The sequence below is a fragment of the Filicampus tigris genome, chromosome 11 (genome assembly GCF_054856515.1).
Source record: "Filicampus tigris isolate MCC_2025a chromosome 11, RoL_Ftig_1.0, whole genome shotgun sequence".
Classification (NCBI taxonomy): Eukaryota; Metazoa; Chordata; class Actinopteri; order Syngnathiformes; family Syngnathidae; genus Filicampus; species Filicampus tigris.
The window spans coordinates 1,715,776-1,741,028 of record NC_141227.1 but is presented as its reverse complement, the minus strand read 5'-3'; the positions used below and the strand labels follow the sequence as shown (position 1 = coordinate 1,741,028).

General features: G+C 42.8%; 1 protein-coding gene across 2 annotated transcripts in view; it reads left to right on the top strand.

Moving 5' to 3' along the window:
- The window catches only part of LOC147139385 (rap1 GTPase-GDP dissociation stimulator 1), a 59,548-nt gene that overhangs the window by 19,846 nt on the left and 14,449 nt on the right, over positions 1-25,253 (top strand). Inside the window, exons 5-12 of one of the 2 annotated variants that reach the window (XM_086044968.1) lie at positions 3,998-4,126; positions 4,786-4,911; positions 12,681-12,824; positions 13,091-13,222; positions 13,385-13,519; positions 19,898-20,023; positions 20,305-20,444; positions 24,560-24,686. In XM_086044968.1, the coding sequence (XP_085901094.1) occupies positions 3,998-4,126; positions 4,786-4,911; positions 12,681-12,824; positions 13,091-13,222; positions 13,385-13,519; positions 19,898-20,023; positions 20,305-20,444; positions 24,560-24,686 (1,059 nt within the window). Of the gene's footprint in view, positions 1-3,997; positions 4,127-4,785; positions 4,912-12,680; positions 12,825-13,090; positions 13,223-13,384; positions 13,520-19,897; positions 20,024-20,304; positions 20,445-24,559; positions 24,697-25,253 lie in introns of both variants that reach the window. The other variant, XM_086044969.1, reaches the window with a different exon arrangement.

Here is a 25,253-nt window from a genome sequence, read left to right as displayed (position 1 = left end):
TAGAAGAAACACACTGAGGATCAGAAATGCAAACAAACAAGGTAGAAAAGGGGAAAAAGGTGACAAAATCCCATAGCAGAGCTAAAAACCTACAGAAACCCACTCCCAGAACAACTTGTCTCAATATACCGGTACATGTTTTTAAGATCGTTTGTCAATTGGCATTCTTGTCTGTACTTACGTCCTTGTGATCTTGTGCTAGTACGGAATATAATGACGGACGCGCTTTAATAGGACAAGGACAGTTGGGGTCAGAGGACGATTATTTTATTTTATTTTTCTAATCAGAACGGAGGGATGATGACGGAAGGGTACCCAGGTCGCGGACGGAGGAAAGACAGGCAAAAAAGGGTCAAGTGGCCATCTCTGGAAGTTACTACACAGCCGTTCCAATTTCCAGAGGCTTGCCTTCTTAGGAACTACGTTCTCGACAACATTGGATGAGACGCTTCACACTTATCAGGCAGATTTATTAAATGCTGTTAAGTCAGCAAACATATAGGCAGCGGAAGTGGAAGGAAAAGCTATCCTGGCACCCAGTCAGGTCTTTTTCAAAAACTCTGTCCATTTTTAACACTAGAAAGACTGAGGTTTTCTTACCCCACAATCCCCCCCACCCTACCCCACGTATAAAGTCTAGAGCACAGCCAAAAGGCTGTGAGATTTTGAACTAACAACAGCTTACAATTGGCTGCCTTTCATTTGTAAATGCAACCATTACCTGCCACATTAGCAATACTCAAACACCGTCCCCAGCTAGCTCCCTACCACGTTACAACTGAATAGAGTATTCATGAGGGATTTTCCACTGAAAGAGACCTTGCCCAGTAGAAGCCTCTTTTTTCTTAGGCGTAGCAGAAAATGTGAAGGGATACCCACACAATTTTCTTACACAGAATGCCTATTCTCATGTACTGTCGGGCAATTGTAAAACTCTGTGATACGATGAGAAATCCTATTTCTTCTGTAGTGAATATTCAAGTGGCCTTGTGCTAAACATTCCCAAGAGACTCAATGATTTTGCCCCCAACAAACAACAAAAATTGTCACTGCCATATTTTAGTTTATCCATCCATTATCCATACCGCTTATCCTCACAAGGTTCACAGGCGTGCTGGGGCCTATCTCAGCTGTCTTCGGGCAGTAGGCGGGGGACACCCTGAATTGGTTGCCAGCCAATCGCAGAGCACACAGAGACAAACAAACATCCACACTCACACCTAGGGGCAATTTAGAGTATCCAATGAACTTACCATGCATGTTTTTGGAAGGTGGGAGGAAACCGGAGTACCCGGAGAAAACCCATGCAGGCACGGGGAGAACATGCAAACTCCACACAGGGAGGCCGTAGCCGGGATCGAACCCACAACCTCTGAACTGTGAGGCGGACATGCTAACCAGTCGCCCATTTTTTAGTTTAGTTTTTAGAATGTGTCATCTTCCAAACCGCTTATCCTATACAGGGTCGCGGGGAGGTGTTGGAGCCTATCCCAGCCGTCAATGGGCGAAGGCAGACTACACCCCGAACTGGTCGCCAGCCAGTCGCAGGGCACACATAGACACTGTCACTGAGCGGGAATCGATCCCACGCTGCCCGCACACAACTCAGGCGTGTGTACCACTACACTATCAGCGGACTTATATAGAAATTTGTGATTTAATTTATTCCTTTCACTTGTTATATTATTGCTGTTTTGTTATTGTAATCCAAAGTGCTTTGTTACAGTTGTAGCTGTTATGAAATGCGCTATATAAATAAAGCTGTTTTGTATTGTATTGTATAAAAACTGCTGTGAAGAGAAAGATCGATGATGAGAACAGTAAATTTTAAGGAAAAACAGGAGACGGAATTCCTCAGACAATTGCTGTATCTCATTTGAGGATACAGTCATTGCCTCCAAGTTCTTCTGTTTATCGGGATACAGATCTCCACCCTCAAACATCTGGTTCAACAGCCTTTTAATAGGGTTGCGATCAGGGAATGATAGTGGCTACAGCATGAGTTTTCTCTCTTTATACCCCTAGTAGTACTAAAGCTTAAATAATATTTTTTGCCTTGTCTTCCATGAAATATTTTTTACTGTGGAAGTCGTGACTATACAGTGGCTGGAAATGGACAATTAGAAGCTCCACATTTTTTACATGTCATTTTGATCCCTTCAGGCACCCGAAAGGGACCTACCAATCTCGCTCACTGCCTATTCCCAGCCAAAACATCACTTTTCCTTCGTGACTTCACATCCTTGTTTGTGACATGGTGGCCATCCACCAATTGTCCAGAACTCATGAGCAAATCCTCACTTTTCTAAAAACTTCTTTGGCTCATCGATCCATAAAACTTTATCCCATTTTTGAGTTCCTATTTTAGTACATGCTCAATACATTTTCTGCTGTCCCCTAGATGTTGTTGCTGATGTCACACGCAGTCGTTTTAGGGTCTTTTCAGCTCTCAAAATGTTTCTGTCATCAACACCTCCACCTCCGCTCTCCCTTCCTCTGTCACTCAACTGGACTCCTGCCTGGAGCAGATAAAGGCTTGAATCAGTAACAACTTTGTACAGTCAAACAGTTCCAAAACAGAAGCCATTCACATTGGCACCCCTCACCATCTTCTTTCTGGCCTCATTTCTTCCGTCTCCTTTCTTGGCCATAATTTCTCCCTCTCTCCTTCCGTGACTAATTTGGGAGTCAAGTTTGACTCCCATTTTAGCTTTGACAATCACATCAATCATATTTGCAAAACTTCTTTCTTTCTCCTCTTCTATATTGCCAAAATCCGACAATCTCTCTCTCGTCCTGCTTCTGAGAGGCTTGTCCATGCCTTGGTCTCCTCCAGGTTGGATTACTGTAACACACATCTCATCAGGATCCCTGGCAAGAGCCTTCAAAGGCTACAATATGTCCAAAACAGCGCTGCCCGGTTCCTGATGAGAGTGTGTAAATATGAACACATCACGTCCAGCCGGCGCACTCTTGCACTGGCTTCCCATACTTCCCGACTTAGTTCAAGACCATGGGGGACAGGGCTTTCGAGGCTGCTGCTCCACGTCTGTGGAATGCCCTCCATGACTACCCGTACCTCGGGGCCCCATAGACGGTAGATGCTTTTAAGAAAGGACTTAAGACCTTCCTTTTTAAAAAAAAATTTCCAGGCTGATTTTATGTAACTTTAATTATTAACTCTTTTATTGATTACCCCCATTTGTTGCCCAAATGTAAAGTGTGTTATAAATTAAATGTATTATTATTATTATTACCAGCTGTTGTTTTTCTTGGTCCTACCCTTTATCATTTGTTACTTAGTGCAGTGTTTTTCAAAATGTGTGAGATATTGTCAGGTGTGCCGTGGCAAATTATCTAATTTGTGTGCCTGTGCGGTCTAGCGCCTGGCAGCGTAATCATGTCTTTACTATATTGTAGTACTCTTCCATACCAGCAGGTGACTACTACAGCAGGTAGCCAATTGTCTTTGTTTAGACATGAGCGAATAAGTAATGCATGTTTATCCAAACAGGCCCATGTTTCACACTGAGTAAGTATCAATATGAAACGTTATGAAATACTTTTTTTTCTCTGTGTTTATTTAATTCCTATTCAAGACGTTATAATATAACGTCATTCTTCAATGTTAAAAAATACTTATATAAACAATATAACACTTGTTAAATATATCCTGTTTCCTTTTTTTTTCTTCACAATTTTAGCTGCTGGTGTGCCGCGGGATTTTTTCAATGAAATAAATGTGCCTTGACTCATAGAAGTTTGAAAAATACTGACTTCTGGATCATAGTACAAAAAAACAATCCTTAGTGTTGAAAGTTTTTTATTTAATTTATGTTAATGGAGCACTTTAGATACACAAGGCACAACAAATAAATATCTGCTGTTACACCTCTGACGTGCCAAGTTACCAGGAATGCTGTGTTAAATTTTGTCAAAATGCTTTATCACAGTGCAGATGATCCTGAATCACAATATTTGTTCTCACTCCACACAGCATACCAACAGGATCAGTTAGTTCACTCTGGTGTCATCCTCAAGCTGGTGTCTATTATGAGGAAATATCCAGAGAATGATCCCCTGGTCAACGTCTGTGTGCTGGCACTCTGTAATTTGGCAGACATGGGTAAGCATTGATACACATAATGGCCCATAGATACCTTGTACCGGTAAGTAAAACTACATTCAAATAATACAAATGTGCACTCACCTATTAATATAGTTTTAAATACAGTATATTGAAATAAGGTCTCAATTGTATAATGTTTCTAGTAGTACATTGATACAATGCTAAACAAATATACTCGACCACCTGCCATAAAAATTGCTTTAGTATGAACTATTTCCAATTCAATGAGTTCTTGACATTTCAGACTGACACAAACTTTTTATATCAATATTTGAGTTGGCTCACTGGGCTTCTCTTAGAAGTCAGAAACTAATCAAGCAGAACAACCACTGAAATTCTTATTATTTTTTAATTCAGGAATGAAAGTAAATAATGTAAGGTGATATTATAATGAAGAAACAATAATAATAAAAACAATCTTTTTTTTTAAACCGTAATTTTGAAAATTCATTAATAATACAGTAGATCTCAACGACCACGTGTTGTTCATAACATGAATGAACATAATTCATAATTTCGGGCAGCTGTGGCATTTACTTTAATTGGATGGTGATCTCGTAAATTTGTACAGTGCTACAGATGCTTTTATTATCCAATAAAAAGTCAAAGTAGTCAGATAAGTATAATCAATTACCTAGTTTCAACTGTGTTGCCAGATTCTGCAAGGGAGGCTCTTATTGAAGTTGATGTGGGAGATGTACTGATATTTCAACTGAAACGAGCACCTGATGCTGAACGTCAACATGTCATCCTGGAAATACTGGGCTCACTGGCCGAGAATGGTATGATATGTATACTTTCTGATAAAGAACTTTTGAATATAACAAGAGAAGAGTACATGTAATGGGTGAGGTGTATGGACCCAAATACTTTACTAGGTAGATGAAGGATGTTTTTCTTTTTCTGAAAGACCAACTGCTTGTATTTATGGTGATGTTCTGCAGCACAAACTATGCATTATGCAGAAAAAAATATAATAGGATGAAGGGTCCCTGAAATCAATAGAAAAAAAAATATAAAACATTGTATTTTGCACACACGTCACTGTCTCTCATATTACTGCGCGGACTTAATGTATTGTACCTACCCCCTACACATATGGACAAAAATATTTCAAATTAAATTGTCATATTATTTTTTTAAGCATTTTAGTACTCAACAGGTTGAAAAAGAAATAAAACATCAACAGTCACTCAGGGGCATAATTTTTCCATGTTTAGAGTGGAAGTCAATCCAAAAAATCTCTTTAAAGTAATATGTTCTATGCTCCACTAGTCCAAACATGCCATTCTGATTAACATTGCATTTGTGGAATAAGCAGCAAAATTCACTCGTTTTTAGCCATCTCAGGGGGCAGCCATTTTGTCACATGCTGTTAACTGAAAATGACATCATAGTTGCTCAGGGCTCAGGGAGCAACCAATCATGGTTTAGCTTCAGAAAACAGGTAATAATAATAAACAGAGCTGGGCATTTTACTCAAAATTATGCGTTTGTTAGTCTGCAGCGTGGGTACCCTTCCGTCGTCCGTCATTCGACTTTCTTTCCGGGGGGACAAAATAGTAAAACCGTCTCTAGGCTGTTCCGGCTCTAATTTTAAACAGTCATCCGTCGGCGAGCCCGACTAAACTTTCACTCGCACCCACTCAACCCACGCAAATCACTATTTTCCTCCCCGCTCCCGCCGAGGTCATCGAAGCCTCGCTGCGAAAAAATGAGTAATGACGGACTGCAGATGGATGGCGGACTAAATAAAGGGGTTTCCGTCTATGCTTAATCCGTCTATTTTAAAAATGTTTCCGTTGTTCATCAACCATCAGCAAAATGGGCATACATCAGTGACGGATAAACGGACCAGTCCGTCAGATAGACAGAACGCCCAGCTCTGACAATAATGATATATCTTAATTTGACAGGGACAATGCAGTCAAACAGATACAAATTTGCAGCTGATGTGATGCATATAGAGGCTAGATCTAATGCTAATTCTCAACTCCGGTCCCCAGTTAGGCTCTTTCATAACACTGCAGTACAATATAAGACATAAAATATGCATCACTTAAAAATTCTAAAGAAATCAGACAAATCAATAATCAATAATCAAATATTGCAATTACAGTATATGACATAAAACGTTCACTTAACATATTTTAGAACAGAAAAAAACACACAAAAGACACATTACAGGTGAGTACAGTTTTGGTTTTTCTTCAGGGAAGTTTTAGTTTTAGAAGTAAAAATCTTAAAATACAAAATGGATTGGTTGTCATGATTGGTTTATACCTGAAGCCTGAGCATCTGTGATGTCATTATTCAGTTGACAGCAAGTGACGAAATGGCCGCCCTCTGAGATGGACAAAAATGGGTGGATTTTGCTGTTTAACTCATATTCCACAAACACAATACCAATCACAATGTCGTGTTTAGACTAGTGGGGCTGCATAGAACATATTCTTTTCAAGAAAAGTTTGGGGTTGACTTCCCCTTTAAATCAGAAAAGGTGCACTGCTGCGCACTTTTTCGGCTGCGCATATTCTCCCATCAACTTAAGGGTGTCACTGTGTTGATTACAGTACAAATGGACGGGTTTGAGTGACTTTTAACCGCACTTAGCGGGACCTGTGTGGATTGTTTTCGGGTCTGTCAAGCGCCATAGGTGTGTAACGCAATGTAAACAAAAGCGATGCTGCTGAGATGGGCTACGCGGCTAGGCAAAGGTAAATGCTAACCACTGAAACTCCACTGCCGAATCGCCTCTCTACCTCCAACACCAGATCTGTAACACAAAGTAAAGTTTCTTCGCCTGATTATGATGTCCAGTAATGCGCAGACTACAACTAACGACAACTTTATTGCACACTTGGGGCAAATACAATACTTACTGTCGGTAATACAGACCAAACTTCGACATCGGTGGTACAGGGACCGAACAGCCCGGTTTAGGGGGCTCGGTACCCCATACTCCCGAAGCACCCCCAACAGAACTCCCTGAGGGACACGGTCGAGCGCCTTCTCCAAGTCCACAAAACACATGTGGACTGGTTGGGCGAACTACCATGCACCCTCAAGGACCCTGCCGAGGGTGGAGAGCTGGTCCACTGTTCCACGGCAGGGATGAAAACCACATTGCTTCCCCTGAATCCGGAATTCGACCTCCCGACGGACCCTCCTCTCCAGCACACCTGAATAAACCTTACCAGGGAGGCTGAGGATTGTGAGAGAGGCACTGTCCCCAATGTCCACGCGTGTCAACCATGAAAGCCAACATCCAGAGCCTTTAGGAACTCTGGGTGGATCTCATTCACCCTTTGCTTTGCCACCGAGAAGCTTTTTAACTACCTAGAGTACTTCAACCCGAAACATAGGAGAGCCCATCTCGGAGTCTTCAGCCAACACACCAATGGTGATCAGTTGACAGCTCCGCCCCTCTCTTCACTTGAGTGTCCAAAACATGCAGCCGCAAATCCGATGATATGACTCCAAAGTCGATCATCGAACTGCGGCCTAGGGTGTCCTGGTGCCAAGTGCTCATATGGACATCCTTATGTTTGCACATTGTGTTCGTTATGAACAATCCATGATGAGCACAGAAGTCCAGTAAGAGAGCACCACTCGGGTTCAGATCGGGGTGCAGATTGGGCGTCTGGGGTGATCTGTCCCCCCAATCACGCCCTTCCAGGTCTCTTCGTTAATTGCCCACATGAGCATTGGAATCACCCAGCAGAATGATGGAGTTATTTTTTTAACCAAGCAGGCCAAGAAATGTTTTATGTGTAACATGTTTTTTTTCTCCCAGATCTATCTAAGGTTACATGGCTTGTAGTACCAGAAATGTGACATCTTATTTAATGAATGTATTTACTATTTTGGATCATAGGCCTAATTTGAAATACAAGTATTTATAAATAAACACATTTTTGAAAAACACATCCATCAATTATCTGTACCTCTTATCCTCACAAGCGTTACCGGCGTGCTGGAGCCTATCCCAGCGGTCTTCAGGCAGTAGGCGGGGGACACCCCGAATTGGTTGCCAGAAAATCACAGGGCACACAGAGACAAACAAACATCCGCACTCCCAATCACAACTCGGGGCAATTTAGAGTGTCCAATCAACTTACCATGCATGTTTTTGGAATGTGGGAGGAAATCTGAGTACCCGGAGAAAACCCACGTAGGCACGTGTAGAACATGCAAAGTCCACCCAGGGAGGGCGGAGCCGGGATCGAACCCACGACCTCTGAACTGTGAGGCGGACGTGCTAACCAGTCGCCCGCCTTGAAAAACACATGTTAATAAATATATTCATTCATTATCCATACCGCTTCTCCTCACAAGGGTCGCGGGGCGTGCTGGAGCCTATCCCAGCTGTCTTTGGGCAGTAGGCGGGGGACACCCTGAATTGGTTGCCAGCCAATCGCAGGGCACACATAGACAGACATTCGCACTCACAATCACACCTAGGGGCAATTTAGACAGTCCAATCAACTTACCATGCATGTTTTTGGAATGTGGGAGGAAACCGGAGTACCCGGAGGAAACCCACGCAGGCACGGGGAGAACATGCAAACTCCACACAGGGAGGCCGGAGCCGGGATCGAACCCACGACCTCTGAACTGTGAGGCGGACGTGCTAACCAGTCGACCACCGTGCCGCCATGTTAATAAATATATATTTTTTAATTCATTTTCTTCTTCAATTTCATGTTTGATCTAGTGAGCACAGGTGTGATTACATTTGTACCTTTGAGTGTCCAATAGCTCGTCACCGGGGCAGTACCCTCAAAGGTATGTGATTGTTCCCAATAAACAGGGTACATATTGTGACCTTTACATATTTGTCCACAATTGTACCCTACGATACAGTACATATTTGGTCTACAAAGGGTACAAATTGTGAGGGTCCCAATATGTACCCTGTTTAAGGGGTACAATATTTGTACTTACTTACGTTTCGAGTGTAAATATGGAAGTGTAGTTGCGGCATTTAGCGGACTCCTGCGCATGTGCCGCAGATTATGCTGGGGTCGCAAATAGTGTGAATAGTGGCACCATAACTGCCGACAGACAAAGTTTTTACTTTACAACTAATTGACTGCAGCTTTAATATAATTTCAAGCAGCAAAATTGCCAAAACAACAACCGTTACCGCAACTTGATGATATCACACGCACTGTCCGAGTTCTGCAATTTTTGCACGCTTGTAACCTGCCCTCTGAAACACTATGTGCACTTGTACCTGCACCTGTTTTCTGAAGCTGCGCCATGATTGGTCGTTATCCGAGCCAAGCAAGTTTGACGTCATCGACAGTGGAAAGAAGTGACAAAATGGTCCATATTCCACAAATGCAATATTAATCAAAATGCCATGTTTAGACTAGTGGGCCTTCATAAAACATATTCTGCAAAAAAATATGTTTGGGTTGTCTTCCTCCTTAATATCCAGAGCAATAGGCCACGGACAGCCCAAGACCTGGACTGGGGGGGACCTGCAGTGGGCAAATGAGCTGAACCTCTTTTTCAATAGGTTCAATCAGATGTCTGCCTCCGCTCAGTCTCTCCTGCTGCAACCTCCACCTACTCCTCCTGCTATGAGCGTCACCCCCGCCCCTCCTTTCCCCACAGTCTCCATCTCCCAGCTACACCAGGCAGCCACCACTCCCCCCTGTCCAGCCTTGGCCTTCACAACATCTCAGGTGAAGAACCAGCTGAAGAAGATGAAGGCAAGGAAGTTAGCGTGTAAAGATGACATCAGCCACCAGCTCCTCAAATCCTGCACAGACCAGCTGTGTGGTATTGTCCAGCATATGTTCAACCTGAGCATGAAGCTGGGCAGAGTCCCCCAGCTGTGGAAAACAACCTGCCTGGTCCCAGTGCCAAAGACCCCCCCACCCGAAGGTGCTCAACAGCTTCAGACCAGTGGCACTGACGTCTCATCTGATGAAGACCCTGGAGAGACTGGTCCTCGTCCACCTGTGTCCCCTGGTGAGCTCCTCAATGGACCCACTACAGTTCGCATACTAGCCTGGTGTCAGCGTAGATGATGCCATCATCTACCTCCTCCACACTTCACTCTCCCACCTGGAGAAGGCAGGGAGCACTGTGAGGATCGTGTTCTTTAAATTCTCAAGTGCTTTCAACACCATCCAGCCCACCCGATTGAGAGACAAGCTGGAGCGAGCGGGGGTGGCCCACCACCTCACCACATGGATCCAGGACTACCTCACAAACCGGCCACAGTATGTGAGGACACAGGACTGTGTGTCTGACATGCTCCTCTGCAGCACCGGGAACTGCCAACTGTCTTGGCTCCCTTCCTGTTCACCATCTACACCTCGGACTTCAACTACAACACCACTACCTGTCACCTGTAGAAGTTCTCTGACGACTCTGCGATTGTCGGCCTCATCACAGACGGAGATGATCGGGAGTACAGAGAACTTACTCAGGGTTTTGTGGACTGGTGCCAGCAGAACCGCCTCCTGATCAATGCGGGGAAATCCAAAGAGCTCTTGGTGGATTTTTGTAGGCGCCAACACTCTGCACCTGCACCAGTGAATATCCAGAGAACAGATGTTGAGAGAGTCTCAACTTACAAGTACCTGGGTGTTCATCTGAACAATAAACTGGACTGGAGCGACAACACAGACACTCTCTATAGGAAGGGTCAAAGCAGACTCTTCCTACTCAGGAGACTGAGGTCTTTTGGGGTTCAGGGGACACTCCTCATTTATGAACATTTATCAACAGTCATTTATGACTGTGGTTGCATCGGTCATTTTCCAGGGAGTGGTCTCCTGGGCAGGCGATGTCTCGGCCCGGGACAAGAAGAGGCTGGACAAACTGGTCTGTCCTGGGCTGCTCCCTGGACACGGTGGACTCAGTGGGGGACAGGATGATGATGGCTAAACTGTCATCAATGCTGGACAACCCGGCCCACCCCCTCCAGAGCATTCTAACAGCACTCCACAGCTCCTTCAGTGGCAGACTGTTACACCCTCGCTGTGCAAAGGAGAGATTCCGCCACTCCTTCTTGCCTGCTGCTGTTAGACTGTTTAACAAGAACATTGGGTAGTCTCTACAAACTGCTGGACATTAGTGCAATTGTGCAGTCCTGCACCTGAGCTTATATTGTGCAATACTCAACATTCCCCACTACTGTATTTTTATTTTTATTTTTATCCAATGCTGTTCCTTATATTTCACTGCAGCACTGCCACTTACTTACAGTATTTTTCCTCTGTACTATGTACAGGCTAAAATTAGTGTTTCTTCATACATTATATGTAAATGTATGTTGGTGTGTATGTGTATGTACACATAGTTACTGCGTAAGGAATTGACTTCAGTGCAAACAGGAGAATATGCCCCTCAGCAAACGGATCACAACCAATACATTATAATGATTACTATGACTAGTAGAGGACAGTCTTACCCAAATGTATTTTTTGGGAGCATAAATTGTGAGTCTTGCTGTTTGCTTTTACCTTCCTTGTCAAATTTTTAAAGTTAAAAACGTAATTCTGACGCCATGCTAACATAGTAAGTAGTTTGCAAAGTAGTTTGTCATAATCACTGAACTTTACAAGTATACAGTGCCAATGTTCCCTCTAATTTTCCATGCGTCTGAGCATTCACACAAAAGTTCTGAGCATTCCTTGGACTGGGGTGAGCAACATGAGATATGCACACACTGGCCAAACCAGTATCACATCTGTCAAAACCTGAGATCAGAACATGTTACATGATGTACCATATATATGTTACAGAAAAATCTATTGCATAGAGCAAGACAGAGGCTATGTTCAGATTTTTTTGTGAAATAATTTTTTTGGGTGTAATCACAGTATGTATGAATTGCGACCTCAGTCTGTCTGTTGTTTGAACCAAATACATCCATCCCCAAAGTGACCCGCATGCGCAGAAGAGGAGACGACGTCACTCACAATATAGTGTTTACGTGTTTAGTGTGTAGGGGCTTACCTTTTTATCATATCATTTCATACCAATAAAGATGCGATGGGGTCTTTTTGATCTCATTTCATGGATACCTCTACTAAAAAGGTCATCATGCATAATAAATGAACCGTCTGTGTGGCTGAATTACTACTATCACCACAAATGTCCACTTTGTGCTTCATGTTTCAGTTGGGATTAAATTAAAGTCAAATATTAAGTTAACACTGTTACTGGAAACAACTTTGAGATTCATGGACAATTGTCAATCTCCCAAGCACTCTCTCCCCCACCCGCGCGGAGCATACTGTATATTAGCCATTTGATTTTGTATAGGTTAGATGAATGGCCATTCTGACAGAGGTCGCATTGCAAAAAATCAGATACATATCCGATCTAGAACCAAATATGAAAGTGACCCAGGTCGGATTTAAAAAAAATCGGAATTGGGACGTTCAGACTGTCATAAACAAATCAGATACAGGTCACATATGGGCAAAAAAAATCCACTTTGGTTCGCATTTGCCTGCAGTCTGCACAATGTTACAGGTGCAAGAAAACCGAGATATGTTAACCAGTGGTTCTGTCCCAACAGATATACTGAAGTTTCAATTTGTTGAGTCGGGGGTTCCAGCGGCATTATCTGAGCTGATCAGGGGTCTTCAAGGATGTTCAGACCCACAGACCCTTTGCAGTATTAAGATTGCTTCTAACCTCATCGTATCCCTGCTGTTAGGAGGTGAGTGCTGCAAGGAGAAAACTTTGTTTATATGGTCTGATTTAATGGTTTTGTCTTTGTGTTTTTGATCATATCCTTGTATTCAGTCTTATACTCTGGATTTCATTTGCATCAGAAACAATTTTGTGTCAGACAGTTAATTTGAATGCCTGCCCTTTCATTTTGTTGCCACCATGAAGTGAGCAAAAAAAGCCATGAGATTGGATGGCAATTCATAAATACTGTGTGTGTGTGTGTGTGTGTGTGTGTGCGTGTGTGTGTGTCAGATGAGTCCATGCAAAAGTGTTTTGGAGAAGGCTCAGGTATGGTGTACCAGGATGTTCTGTCCTGGCTGCAGAGCTCCAACACTCAGCTGCAGTTGTCTGGAGCCTTGGCTATAGCCAACTTTGCCAGGAATGGTAAAATAGCTGTTTTGTGAAATTTTTCTGTAAAGTTAATATTCAACCCTTTATATATCATTTATATATATGTCTTAATGTAGTATTAATATAATATAGTCTATAATATAGATTTTTTATGGGACCATTTCTCCTGTTATTGCTCTATTTTATCATGCCCAGACAGTAACTGTGTGAAGATGATGGACCTTGGTGTGGTTCCTCACATCTTGACTATGTTGGAACAGCATATTGACGAAGGAGATGTGTCTGTTCTCCATGCCGGATTGAGCGCACTACGAAATTTAGCCATTCCAGGTACTGATTCAAATAATAATTGTGAATTTTATTCAATAAACAAACACTAATTATGTCACAGAAAATCTGTGAAACATGAATGTACAATTTCGTGGATTTACAGAATACTGATACAAGTGGTGATATACTGTATATTCTATTCAGTTCAATTCAAATTCCACTGACCTGTGTGAGAATATGGCCATATGACGAATGTTGTCTTACACTCTAAAACATAAGTACACTTTAGAATGATCAACTGTTGCTTTATTTAAAAGCAACTACCACAAGCTCTTCAGCACTCTCCTACTAATCGTCGGACCCTCTTTGGACACTTATATTATGATGTACATGCATACCCAACATTGCATTATTTTATGTGATATTCCACATCCAAACCGTCTCTGTGGTGAATACAGCAATCTTGGTGAGCGGATCCACTAATCACGGTGAAAGTGGAGCGTGCGTGTTCTCAGCTCATTCACGACATGCAAGCACGTAGCCCAGAAAGGAAGAAACCACTCACAAACGGTTCCTACACACGTTCATCTTGGTGTGAAAAACATACTAAAAGATGGTCTTTTGTTTGGATGGACCATTTTTGAGTTAAAGCCCTGCACGCAAATGGCTAAGGCATGAAAAAGTTTGAATGCAACAAATCTGGGCAGTCTGTCCCTACCGCCCCGTACGGACGCCCATTTTTGAGAGGAGGACAGGGGGCGACAAGTTTTAAAAAAGGGTCGGACTAAGCAAGGGCGGAGGTGGATTTTAGTTAATCAAAGTTCATCTCTAATCCGACTCAGCGAAATGGCCAAACGACAAAAATTGCCTCAGAGAAATTTAAACGCGCCACTAGTAGTTATCCAACTGCGCAGGAGAATTTTGAACAGAAGTTACAGCGCTCACTGCATGATCTCTTCTACAGAGCCGTCTTCATTAATTGCCTGCACAACGCTTTTCATGTGCTTACCAGTAGTCACATTGCACATGCATATTCTGCCCTTTAATGGTTCAACACATGTAATACCATGGATAACTCCACAGGAGTCAGCCATTTCACCCACTGACAGAAACATGACCAACCTGTTTTGTGTGTGTAATCCGGGATTGTTTTGTTAACTAACTGTTCATATTTAGGACCTTATCCCTTTGCTTGCAAAGTATGTCCTTGTTTAGACCATAACAATCTCTACCAGCATATACATTTAAACGACCCGGAAGTGGCAGTCACCTTGGCGGTCCGTTCCCCGGCAACAAAAACTAGCTCTTGGGACATGGAATGTCACCTCTCTGGCAGGGAAGGAGCCCGAGCTGGTGTGTGAGGCTGAGAGATCTTATTGCCCCCCGGCTTGGAGCCTGTACATTGGGGTTTACCCCGGTGGACGAGAGGGTAGCCTCCCTCCGCCTGAGGGTGGGGGGATGGGTCCTGACTGTTGTTTGTGCCTATGCACCAAACAGCAGTACAGAGTACCCACCCTTTTTAGAGTCCTTGGAGGGTGTGCTGGAGGGCGCTCCACCTGGGGACTCCATCGTTCTACTGGAGGACTTCAATGCTCATGTGGGCAATGACAGTGAGACCTGGTGTGATTGGGAGGAACGGCCCCCCCCGATCTGAACCCGAGCGGCGTTCGGTTACTGGACTTCTGTGTTCATCACGGATTGTCCATAACGAACACCATGTTCAAACATAAGGGTGTCCATATGTGCACTTGGCACCAGGATACCCTAGGCCGCAGTATGATGATCAACTTTGTAGTCGTATCATCGGATTTGCGACCGCATGTTTTGGACACTCAGGTGAAGAGAGGGGCGGAGCTGTCAATTGATCACCATCTGGTGGTGCGTTGGCTCTGATGGTGGGGGAAGATGCCGGTCCGACCTGGCAGACCCAAACGTATTGTGAGGGTTTGCTGGGAACGTCTGGCAGAATCCCCTGTGAGAAGGAGCTTCAACTCCCACCTCCGGCAGAACTTTTCCAATGTCCCGGGCGAGGCGGGGGACGATGAGTCCAGTCGACCATGTTTAGTGCCTCCATTGTTGAGGCGGCGGATCGGAGCTGTGGCCGCAAGGTGGTCGGTGCCTGCCGTGGCAGCAATCACCGAACCCGCTGGTGGACACCAGCAGAAAGGGATGCTGTGCAGCTGAAGAAGGAGTTCTATCGGGCCTTTTTGGCCTGCGGGACTCCGGAGGCTGCTGACAGGTACCTGCTGGCCAAGCGGAATGCAGTTCTGGCGGTTGCTGAGGCAAAAACTCAGGCGTGCGAGGAGTTCGGGGAGGCCATGGAAAATGACTTCCGGACGGCTTCGATGAAATTCTGGTCCACCATCCGGCGTATCAGGAGAGGGAAGCAGTGCACCATTAACACTGTTTATAGTGGAGATGGGGTGCTGCTGACCTCAACTTGGGACGTTTTGGGTCGGTGGAGAGAATACTTCGAAGACCTCCTCAATTCCACCGACACGCCTTCCACTGAGGAAGCAAAGCCAGGAGACTCTGAGGTGGGCTCTTCTATCTCTGGGGTTGAAGTAATCGAGGTAGTCAAAAAGCTCCTCGGCTCTTCCTTAGAGATAGGGTAAGAAGTTCGGCCATCCGGGAGGGACTCAGAGTCGAGCCGCTGCTCCTTCACATTGAGAGGAGCCAGTTGAGGTGGCTCGGGCATCTGATTAAGATGCCTCCTGGACGCCTCCCTGGTGAGGTGTTCCGGGCATGTCCCACCGGCAGGAGACCCCGAGGATGACCCAGAACACGCTGGAGAGACTATGTCTCCCGGCTTGCCTGGGAACGCCTTGGGATCCATCCGGAAGAGCTGGAAGATGTTGCTGGGGAGAAGTCTGGGCTTCCCTGCTGAAGCTGCTGCCTCCGCAACCCGACTTCGGATAAGCGGGAGATAATGGATGGATGGATGGATGGAAGTGGAAGTCTTTGTTTCCTCTTAAAGTAACCTTGCGTTATTTTGCAATAATAATTAAAAAAAAAAGAAAACATCTTAAGTTAAAACGCAAATGTTTTGCGATAAATTACTCAAATATTAAATATTATCCCTGAGATGGCTAGGTTTTGCTGCCTGACTCATATTCCACAAACACAATTAATCAGAATGCCTTGTTTCAACTAGGGGGCCTGCATAGAACATATGCTTGAAAAAAAATGTTTGGGTTGACTTCCCCATCAATTGAAAAAACAAGCATTGCATTCAACAAACACAAACGCCCCTCAGCCCTTTCAAAAACACATGCCTACACACGCACGGATACACGCACACACACGTCCACACATGCACACACACAATCATTTACATTGGTGTTGTTCTGACAGATATATTTATCTATTCTTGAGGGCAACTTGTTGCTCAAGTGCCGCTTGGATGTAGAATTACGAAAGCAGTCATTTTTACAGATTTCCCTTTTACTGCGTTCTGGCAATGACTTGGACTAAAAAGATTGTCACTCGCTGCTCAATTGTCTAATAAATGTATTTTGCTTATTAAAATTCTGTTGTGTATATATTTTAATGTAAATTGTGTCAGATAAATGAATGAGAAACAGTTGGTGGAAGGCTGAGATTGTCCCATGCGGCTCTCGATCGCACTGTGTGTTGTGCTGTTATAATATACAGCTGCTTTGGAGCAAACGGCATATTATGTTGTATTTATTATTTTTATAAAATGCTGCAATATTGTTTTTTGAGTATATATTTATTTATTTATATTGTGCTTAAGTATTTATTCCTTTTTTATTTCGTTTGGTACGGCGCATTTCCAGAGCGAAGAAGAAACGAGAGAGAGAGGTGAATTAGTGCGAGGCTGTTCAACATCTGAATAAAGACGCAACAAAACACTGTCCTGCCGTGTCGGTTGTCTTTAGCAAGGAAGATGCCAGAAGGAATACATGAAGTCAAACCTATATTTTAATCCGCCATACTACGGCCTCCAAAGAAAAGGGAGAACAACTTTTAAGGGTTACACTATACCAACAATCTACGTCACGACTATCACCGGGGCAGGGGGTCCTCAGCCTTGTGTCAGCCAAGCAATTCATCTTCATCGTCCAGCAGCCTTTATCAATGCAGCCGCTGGTTGCTATGGAAACCTTAATCACACCATCCAAAAAATTGACGGCGTCAAAAGGGGGTTGGGTTAACACCGATAATAACGCGCTAAACTGACACCCCTAAAATACATATATGTATGTATTTTCGCGGCACGGTGGTCGACTGGTTAGCACGTCCGCCTCACAGTTCAGAGGTCGTGGGTTCGATCCCGGCTCCGGCCTCCCTGTGTGGAGTTTGCATATTCTCCCCGTGCCTGCGTGGGTTTTCTCCGGGTACTCCGGTTTCCTCCCACATTCCAAAAACATGCATGGTAAGTTGATTGGACTCTCTAAATTGCCCCTAAGTGTGATTGTGAGTGCGGATGTTTGTCTCTGTGTGCCCTGCGATTGGCTGGCAACCAATTCAGGGTGTCCCCCGCCTACTGCCCGAAGACAGCTGGGATAGGCTCCAGCACTCCCCGCGACCCTTGTGAGGACAAGCAGTATAGATAATGGATATATATATTAGGGGTGTAACACGTGGGTGTATTAATACGTTTCGGTATGGCATGTTCAGTTCGGTCCACTTAGCGCAAATTTACGCACGGGCGATACTGACTGTTGAATGCGGGAGAGGAGGGCGGCGGCACAACAGTGAGAGCCAGAAAAGAGCCAGATCTCGAAGGTGCCCCCGTACACTGTTTGTTGTTGTTCCTGTTTGGGAACATTCTGCCTGTCCTGTTAAAATCGCCGATGGGGTAAGGTTGAGTCCGAAATTTGTGTGCCCACATTGCTAGAAGAGATGGGCGGCAGGTAGCACATCTAACATGCACGGCATCATCCAACTGTGAATGTTTCTTAGACAAGGGAGTAAAAACGTCAAACTTAAATAGCGAGATTTATCATATTGTAGCGTCTTCCAGGAACACGCCGTCAGACGTACCGGTATGTATAACATGATTGTAATGTGTTGCTATGTTTTGTATGTTACAGTTTTACAGTTAACATCCAGTAAAGTGCCAAAACAGCAAGAAATTTCCTGGTCTTAATTGGATAAGTTGTTAGCTATCTGTAAAGCTAGTTGCTAAACACTAGTGAAGACAGAATAATATATATATATATATATATGTATATATATATATATGTATATATGTATATATATATGTATATATATATATATATATATATATGTATATATTAGGGCTTTCAAACGATTAAAGAATTTAATCAAGTTAATCACAGCTTCATATCTCCAAAATATGCCATATTTTTCTGTAAAAGATGATGATAAAGACGGATATATACATTCAACATACTGTTCATATGTAATGTATTTTTTTATTACAACAACAAATCCTCAACATTTTTGAATTAAAGTTATTAACATTCTTTCTGTAGTAGACAGTTTTTTTATTCACTACAAAAACAAAAATACAAAAGGGCCTCAGAAGAGTGACAAAAATATTTCAAATGTGTGCAAACAAAGTGTGTGTGTGTAATGTACACATTTATATACAGAGCTGGGCTATATATATATATATATATATATATATATATATATATATATATATATTAGGGCTGTCAATTTAGCGCGTTATTTTCGAAGTTAATCCAACCCCCTTTCAATTTTTTTGATCCTGTGATTAAGGTTTCCATAGCAACCAGTGACTGCATTGATAAAGGCTGCTAGTCACCATGATCTATACATGTATCTTGAAAAAAAAAACTTTAGAGTAGAGGAGGCGTTACATCTGCTTCAAAATATTGACGATGAGGATGAATTGCTCGGCTGACACATGCACGGCTGTGTCCCCCTTAGGGTTGGACAAAGAAAACGAATCGAGTGGAATTCCAACATTCCGGTTATCCCAGAACCATTCAATAGATATTTGACGATTGGTAACTGAGTTGTCTGTTTTGTTAATTAATGTATAATTTATGTCCTATACTGTACTGCAATGTTGTGGAAGAGCCCAACTGGGGACCGGAGTTGAGAACTAGCATTAGCTATAACCTCTACATGCATCACAGCAGCTGCAAGTTTGTGTCTATGTTTGACTGCATTGTCCCTGTCAAATAAAGATTATTATTATTATTAAGTATTAAGTTTTCATTTTGACAACTTAATGTTGATTTTTGTAACTTTATACTAATTATTTCTATGATCTTTTTCTTTATTGTCATCCCTCTTGGCTTTCTGGATCCCATATACTGTATATTTATGTGTTCAGAGTGTTAATTTTTTATGCATAGAATTCTAAAAAAATATTTGAAAAACAAGAAACTGGTAACTTGAAAATAACACTTGTTTGCAGTACATTTCAATTATAATTTGCAGAGAAGAATTAAATGAGAACTGTCTGTTTTGAAGCTACGAATAAGGTGCGCATGATGGACGAGGGTGTGGCAGAGAGGATAAAGAGCCTTCTGCGATCTGATATGCCTCCAGTTCAATTCAAACTCCTGGGTACGCTACGCATGATGGTTGATGGACAAGGTGAACATCTGTATGTGAATGATGTCTTACAGTATTGAATGCGATAATCCCCCAATCAATGGGGGATCACTTTCACTTCCTTCCTCACTTGGCCCCAGTGAAAGTGGTCTGTAACTGTGTTAAATTCATTTGGTTAATTTGCACCAAATTCTCTTGCACCAGTTCTTGCAATCCCTACCACAATTTAAATGATTCTTTTTTGTCCCATGCACTGGACATTTCCAATACATTTGAAAATCAGTGATATGTATTTTTTTTTTGTTCTTTTGTGCATTTGCCAGAGGAAGCAGCCCTGGTACTGGGAACCGATGCCACTCTCCTATGTCGGGTTACGGAGTGGTGTGAAGCCAAAGACCACGTAGGACTAAGAGGAGAAGCCAGTCGTCTATTGTCTGCTCTTATAAGGCACAGCCGCAGGCCAGTGAGTTGTTTAGTGTTTTCATCCAAATCAAGCCCCAATGGAGATGGGGGGGGGGGTGCTAGTGGTAGTTTGTCTTAGTTGGTAGTCGGAAACGCTAACGATAGTTAATTACTATACAAAATGGCAGACGGACAGCGGAAGGGTACCTGGGCTGCAGGCGGAAGGCAATAAACGGACCGTGAATTTTTGGTAAAATGCCCAGCTCTGCTTGATCTATTGAGCTGTAGAGTACAGCAGGAGGCAGTCACCATTGAACACTGGTGGCTGCCTGCCACTGTTTTAACAAAAAGTTTTACTTTAAACTTTAAAATTGCTTACTTTATCTAACCAGGATCCCGCTTTCCATTATGGCCAAGGGTAGAATCCAATCCAAGCCGGTTAAAAACCCTCCACACCGGCGGGCATCAGCGGCATCCTCAAATTGAGGAAAAGTTTTCTCTGGGCCAAACATCATTTTTTGCCATGCGTGACGACGTGAGATTAGAGAGGCTAACGACAGAGGTTCCATACATTGCCCAGATGGGCTTCATTGACTGTACAGCTGACCAGTTTATTTAAAGCTCGTAAAATGCCTAACTTACTATTCACATTCAAGCACTTCCATGTTAACAGCTTGCCGAACCCGCTTGCCACCACACTACAGGTGCACACCCCCAACATTGCTATGTCATACACATTGAGCTCTCCATTAAAGGGCCAGTACACGCACAACATAACACTCTTTGGTAAATACCACCACCAGCTGAACAGGAAACGCAAAGCATTAACAATACAGTCCACTCAAAGCAACCTCGATGTTTATTAACCACATGAACAAACACACGTGAGTCGGGCGGCACATTTCCGTCCCTTAGTGACGGACTGAGAAGGTCCATCGGTACTGGTCTTGTTATTGATGATTAGATTGACGGTCGAAAACCACTTTCATTAGTGACGATGTTACATGCAGTCAATATTTGGGTTAAGGTCAAAATTCGGTTTCTGAAACATTCTGAAAAATCAGTTTACATTAATGAGCGGACAGAGTTAGCCTCACTTTTGAATAACCTGATTTAAAACGGCGACGCTAGGACGTCATGTTGCAAATATACGTCTTTTCCTCTTTCTACCGTCAATAAAAGAGAGAAATCTATGTATTCAAGTTAGGCTCACGATGGCGAGGATGACACGCTTACTACAAAGACCAAGGTTCCTTGCGGATAGAGCAAGAGATGCGAAGAACACAAACCAGTGACTCATTGGAAGGAGGTAACCCGATTCCGTTTACAGACTCATTATTCGAGTTAGAAAAGGGGTAGTAACCCAGGGGTCTTTTTTGGGTTTCTAAAAACCCAAAGAAGAGCATATTTGGGTTTCTGCGTGTGTTTACATATACTGCCAATATTCAAGTTTTAAAAGGGTTATTGACAGAGCTGGCCACTTGACCCTTTTTTCCCGGTCCGTCCTCCGTCTGCGACCTGGGTACCCTTCTGCCTTCATCCCTCCATCCTTATTCATAAAAATAATCGTTCTCCGACCCCGTCTGTTCTTACATTCCATCGATCGCCTCCCCCCAAAAAACCTAAATAAAAATAGAAAAACTCAGTGCGCTCATAAACATTATTTAAAGATCATTAGTTGGCTAATTTCCTGTGCACATCCACTTACCGGCTGGGAAAATCATGAGTGGATTGAATTGTTTACAACTGTTTAACCAAGATACCAAGATAGCATTTAGTTGCAACACAAGACCGTCGTGATGTGATGAAGATGATGATGCCGATGCAAGCTCGGGGGCATCAGGAGAATAAGATTGAGTAATAACGCAATACTATTGCGTTTTATCACAAAACTTTCAGTTTTTATCAAATAATTATTTCAAAATGACACAAGGTTATTTTATGAGGAAACAAAGACTTCCACTTCCGGGTCGTTTAAATGTATACGCTGGTAGGGATTTTTACGGTCTAAAAATGCACCACACAAGAACATACTGCGCATACAAAGGGATAAGGTACTAAATGTTAACAGTTAGCAAAACAAAGTTGTTATTCCGGATAAAACACACAAGACAGGCTGGGCGTGTTTCTGTCAGTCAGTGAAATGGCGTCCTGTGGCATTATCCATGGTCAGAGGTGGGTAGAGTAGCCAAAAATTGTACTCAAGTAAAAGTACTGTTACTTCACAATAATATGACTCAAGTAGAAGTAAAAAGTAGTCATCCAAATGCAGTAAGTATTCTCTAGTAAGGAATCATATTTGCATTGTTCAATCTTTCCTTATAACAGAATTTCCTTATGTGGGAAACGACTACGGTACTGTGTGTGTGCATGTGTGTGTGTGTGGGGGTGTGCGGGGGGGGGGGGGCGTGTGTGCGTGCGTCTGCGTGTTTCAGTCTGTGTGAATGTGACAAAACATGCAAAAACAAACATTTTTCCCAAAGAATCTCCTCTTCTGTGTCTGCATAGTCAGCATTGCTGCGTGACATTTTCGATCCGTTTCATCCGAAAACAGCTTTCCCGCAGCTGAAGTTGAATGTGATCACGTGACGAGACTGCCATACGGCTACGTTTGATTGGTGAAACACAGTCACATGGTAGAGTCTGGCGCAGGTCTCTGACGAAATAGATGCGCCTTTCTCAGAGAGAGAGAGTGTTCAATTTCAAAAATTTCATCAGGTCATTCACTTGGGATGTAAGCTCAATTCTTAGTTCACAAACCACAACCATTTTTCAATGCGTGTTCGTTTAATCTTTCAAGGAAGCATCCAATGTAAATCAAGACTCACACAAGTTGATTGAATTTGCTCGTCCATTTCTTTCAATCTCTGAAATACAAGAATCAGACAAAGTCAGATCTGGGCTTCTTTACTTACCTCGCGAACACTCACACCCATGGGGGTGAAGTGAGAAAAGGGCGTCTAAGACATAACCCCCACATATATAGTGTTTGTGCTGTCAGATAAGTCTAATCAAAAACGTTGGTTCTGATCTTCTCCATCCATGGTTAATCACTTCAAGGAGCAGGTCGTCCAGCCCAGAGACATCCTGGTCACAAGGACTTCTAGCTCTGTCAGATATCCCTCAAAGCCACATTCCATTACATTAGACAAGGCTGTATGCGTGCAGTGATGTGAAGGCCTGTTAGTGTTTATGTTATACAAAACACAAATTGTTTTATTTCTTCCCTTTCTATTGAATGTTATGACGGCTTATGTGTAAGGACATTTAGAGGTTTGTGTGTGATGACCAAAAATGTGTAATGCAATTACTGTCTGATCAACATATGGCTAAAATTCAGCCATCCATCTCAAGTCAGCAATTACCAGCCTGATGCTAATATTGAACAAATCCTTCAAGAGAGATAGACGCATATGTACAAGGAGGGTATTTAAGTAACGGGCTCAATGTAGCCTAATGTAGCTGAGTAAGAGTACAGTTTCTTCACAAATCTACTCAAGTACAAGTAAAAAGTATAGTGATTTAAAACTACTCCTAGAAGTACAAAATTTCCCAAATCTTACGCAAGTAAATATAACGGGGTACTGTAAATGTAACTCGTTACTACTCACCTCTGTCCATGGTATTACATGTTTTGAACCACAAGAGGGCAGAATATGCATGTGCAATGTGACTACTGGGAAGCACATGAAAAGCGTTAATAATGTGGCTCTGTAGAAGAGAACATGCTTTTTAAAAGAACCCAACACAACACGTTCAGTCGGTACTTGACCTGGTTAGGGACAAATAGAGGGACGGATGAAAATCCACTTCCGTCCTTGCTTAGTCCATCCTTTTTAAAAGACTTCTTGTCTCCCGTCCGTCCATCCACAAAATGTGGGTCCGTCCGGGATGGAGGGACGGACCGTCACCTCCCTGGGATGGAATGCCCAGCTCTAGTTATGGACTGCATGTAAAGTCAGTGCTTAGTTTGCCATTATTTCCCGTCATTCATCGACAAAACAGGCATCCGTCACTGATGGGTTGACGGACCTTCCATCAGTACTGATGGAATGCCCACCTCTGGAGATATCAATACATCTGTACTTTGCTGTCCTTGGGTCATTGAAATACACAATAATCAAGGTTATTTTAGTTTTCTAACATCAATGTTTCCTGTTTTGTCCTTACTGACAGGGTGTCATCCATGCTATAGTTAAGGCAGATGGAATTCGCCACCTTATTTCCATGTCCAAAAGTGAGCATGTCATCATGCAGAATGAGGCCCTGGTTGCCTTGACAATTGCATCTGCTATCAACATTGGTAAAGTATTGTAAGCTTCTACTCGAAAGATGTACAGCCCCTTCATTTAACAGACTTCAGAGTGCGAGTTGCCATCATATACTGTACTTACTGGCTAGTTTTTAATATGGAAAATGCTAATTTCATTCAGACCCAATGCTAAGGAGTTTTTCATTTCAAACCAACAATTTTGTAATTGTCATCCATTCATGAAGATCATGATTGTGTGAGGTCTAAGAATGAAAGAGGAAAAAAGGGCCAATTAGTACTTTGTTTTGGACAGTATGTTGTGCACATTCATACTGAACAAAATAGCCATTAACAATACAGTGTTGGGAGTGACAGTACAAGAGATCATTGCTTGCTTGCTCGAACTGTGTTTTTACTAGCAAAATCCATTATATGGAGGTCAGGCCTTGCAATACATGATAAACAATAACAAAAAAACCAATGAAAGAATTGTAGGAAATCCAATGTGGTTCATGAGAGTCTGTTTCAGACAAGTAGAGCAGAAGTCAAAAAAATTATATCCTGTTAAAAGTATACTACATTGACAAATATTTACTTAACTATAATGAAAAGATAATT